Here is a 3022-nt window from a genome sequence, read left to right as displayed (position 1 = left end):
ATATAAGAAATTTCACTAAAGTTTGTGTGAATATGGATGCTCCAAACAATACTATGAGTCTTGATAATGGTGTTGCTAGTAGGCACCCTTGTCTAAAGAAAAAAGGGATCAATGATGAAAATAACAAGAATTACTCTATAAATCACCCAAAGATGGATATCTCATCTAATATTACAAGGCAGAAAGAAGGAGATGCAACTTTGGTCTGTCCCAGTTTTAAGAAAATAAGGCTAGGGAAAAGGATCATATTTTGTTGGGAAAACAAGGTACTTTGGAATATTTTTTTTAACCATCCAGATTTGGGTCGGTTATTTTTTTGTTGCTCATAGTTTAACTCAATTCTGGTTTTCTCATGGTTGTGTTTTGGATGTTGTTTTGGTCATTTTTTGTTTGGATGTTTCTATTTTGAGTTGTTTATTGTTCTCCTTCTGTGCACTTGATGCTTTATGTTACTATAAATAGTTCTAGCTCCTTTCAAAAGCCTACTTATCTTAATCAAAAACTTATTTTCTTAATATCATTTTCACACATATAGTATACCATTTTTTTGTAAATCATTCCTTATAAATTAGCTTTTAAAGTTTACTCTCACAATGAAAAAATTCAATTGCTATGTTTTTGTCTAACCCACGAATGATCTTTTCTCATTAACTTATATTGATCTTATTATAGAACCAAATAAATCCATATGAAATGGTTCATGAATTAGTTTGAATGCATTTTCTTTGTTTCCCCATTTTTTTCTACTTTGTGTGTCTTTCTAATACTAATAATATTTGCATACATTGATGACAAGAATTTTATTCAAAATGCCTCCTTGTTATTGAAAACACCAACAAGTATCAATTAAAAATCATTCACCAATTGAAGTCACCTTGTATGGATTAAAATTCACACACACAAATGTATCTATCTATGTGTGTGTGTATGTGTACATTTGTATATGTATACATATGTACACACACATATTCTTGTTCACATTAGACTCTTCTTGTATGGTACTTGATCTCCATAGTGACACTTAAAATTTTAACTTATTATAAAAAATAGTTAACATTTTGTAGTAAAATTATTATCTATTGTAGAGAGACACGAGCAAATAAGATGTCTTATATTGTCTAGAATAATTTTATATACTTTAATTATAAGTGCAACCATGAAGTTACAAATGTAAAAAATCTTCTAATTTACCCTACTGCATTTCACTTACTACTATAAATTTCCAGTATTTATGAACCTTCACTCTTATCAAAACTCACTTCCTCCTTCAAACAAAGAAAAAAATTACAAAGATGTGAGACCATATTTAAAATATTATACCAAAAATCAAATACAAATATTAGTAAACTATAGATGCCCTTTATTATGTGTATATTTGATGTAAAATTAAATAAACGATACACCTACATTTTAATGTGTATATTTTGATATGATGTCACAAAACTAAAACTCAACTATACAGACTTGAAACTTAAATAAAACATTAATAATGATTCATCAAAAATTTGTCTAATCACAAATCTTAAAAATGCTCTAAATCTCCAAATTCTTCTAAACAATGTTGAATCAAAGATAAGTAAACAAGCCAAAACTATCAAAACTTTTTCTTTTCAAAACATTGAATATTGATAAAAAAAAGTTGTAAACCAAATTTAGAACTCGCTTTCCATTATGCAATCAAAGAATATGATTGTCACACAAAAGAGAAGTTCGGGTATAACATACAGAGGTCCAAAATTTATCTCCAATCGACAATAGATTATCGTTACGGTAGTTAAAAATTTACTAAAACTAATCTATTATATAAACCAAACTCGATCTACAATCCACCAGTATGATTAAGTGCTTGCAATCCTTTAATTCATACCAGTCTTGCCACGTTTTATCTCAACTCAGTCTGTAAATAATTGCAACATTGATTTTATTAAGGCCGTGCAACCATCCCCTTGTGCTATAGTTATTATTATCACATTATTTGGCGAGTACGCCTACCATTATTTGTGTGATGAATGAACTTAAATAGAAAAACAAATTGAATAAACCATAGAGTCTAATAGTGCTCGGCGAAGGGATAAATTTCATAGCCCAGAGTACAGCTCCCCATGAAAACCTGAGCACCCACTCTTTGGCTAGAGATGCTGAACACCTCTTCATATCCCTTCGACAGGCAGCTCGCACAGTCATCCTTTGACATATCTCGCCAGCACATCTCCATGCCATAGATGGTCACATTGGAAGAAACAACCAACGACCCCAGGGCGAACTTGATAGGACTGGCGGGAGCCCTGCTCGACAGATCTGCCAATAGATCCCTAATGGCAGCATTAAAGTGGATGTCGGTATTGTTATTGACGTTGACAAGTTCATACCAGCGGTTAGTGTCTAAATCCGAGAGAAAGGTGTAATTCTCGTAGCGAAGGAAGCAATGGTCCAGCTGAACACGGGCGCCAATGGCGTTTGGGCAGTCTCGTTGGACGACCTTCACTGCCTCCGTTGAGCAAGCCTGGCAGTCGGCAGGAGACAAATCTCCTCTGCACTGGAGGCGCCCAGACACCTTGTTCGGCGTCTCCTGCCCATAAACAGAAGCGCCGAAGCCAGCGTAGGCTGCTTTCTCTGTCAGAGCTTTTAAGAGCTCCTCCAGATTGGTATCAAACTGGGAGCCGTTGGAGTACTTCTCCACATTACATGCTGCGTATGTCTCGCCTCCTTCATCCGAGGAGTGGACCATTACAACAGAGAAGACAAGCAAAGCCGCCAGATATAGAGGCGCTCTAATTGTTGCTCTCGCTGAGAAATACATTTCCGCAGATTACAGAAGAGAAGAAGATGTGGTTCAACACTAAGAGCAATTGAGCTTATAAATAGGAGGGGAGTATGACCAGGCAATACCTGACTTGGGCGTACATATATTTTAAATTCACAGAAGCTTCGAGCGCACAATTCGAACCCGTTACATATGTTTTATTATGGGCAGGTAGTTTGCGCAGGCTCTGCCAGTACCCGGTCAACGTTTTGCAATAAA

At 35.2% G+C, this 3022-nt stretch overlaps 1 protein-coding gene across 1 annotated transcript; it reads right to left on the bottom strand.

Annotated features, from left to right (window-relative positions):
* Positions 1-2050: 2050 nt before the first annotated feature.
* Positions 2051-2800, bottom strand: LOC131038620 (antifungal protein ginkbilobin-like protein 1). The gene has a single exon (XM_059208995.1). The coding sequence runs from the start codon at positions 2798-2800 to the stop codon at positions 2051-2053; it is 750 nt and encodes a 249-aa protein (XP_059064978.1).
* Positions 2801-3022: the final 222 nt, after the last annotated feature.

This window comes from Cryptomeria japonica, chromosome 7 (genome assembly GCF_030272615.1).
Source record: "Cryptomeria japonica chromosome 7, Sugi_1.0, whole genome shotgun sequence".
NCBI lineage: Eukaryota > Viridiplantae > Streptophyta > Pinopsida > Cupressales > Cupressaceae > Cryptomeria > Cryptomeria japonica.
Note: the sequence above shows the minus strand (reverse complement) of the source record. Positions and strands in the feature narration are given on the sequence as shown.

Coding starts and splice junctions, on each gene's coding strand:
- LOC131038620 (XM_059208995.1), bottom strand. CDS start 2,800: ATGTATTTCTCAGCGAGAGCAACAATTAGAGCGCCTCTATATCTGGCG.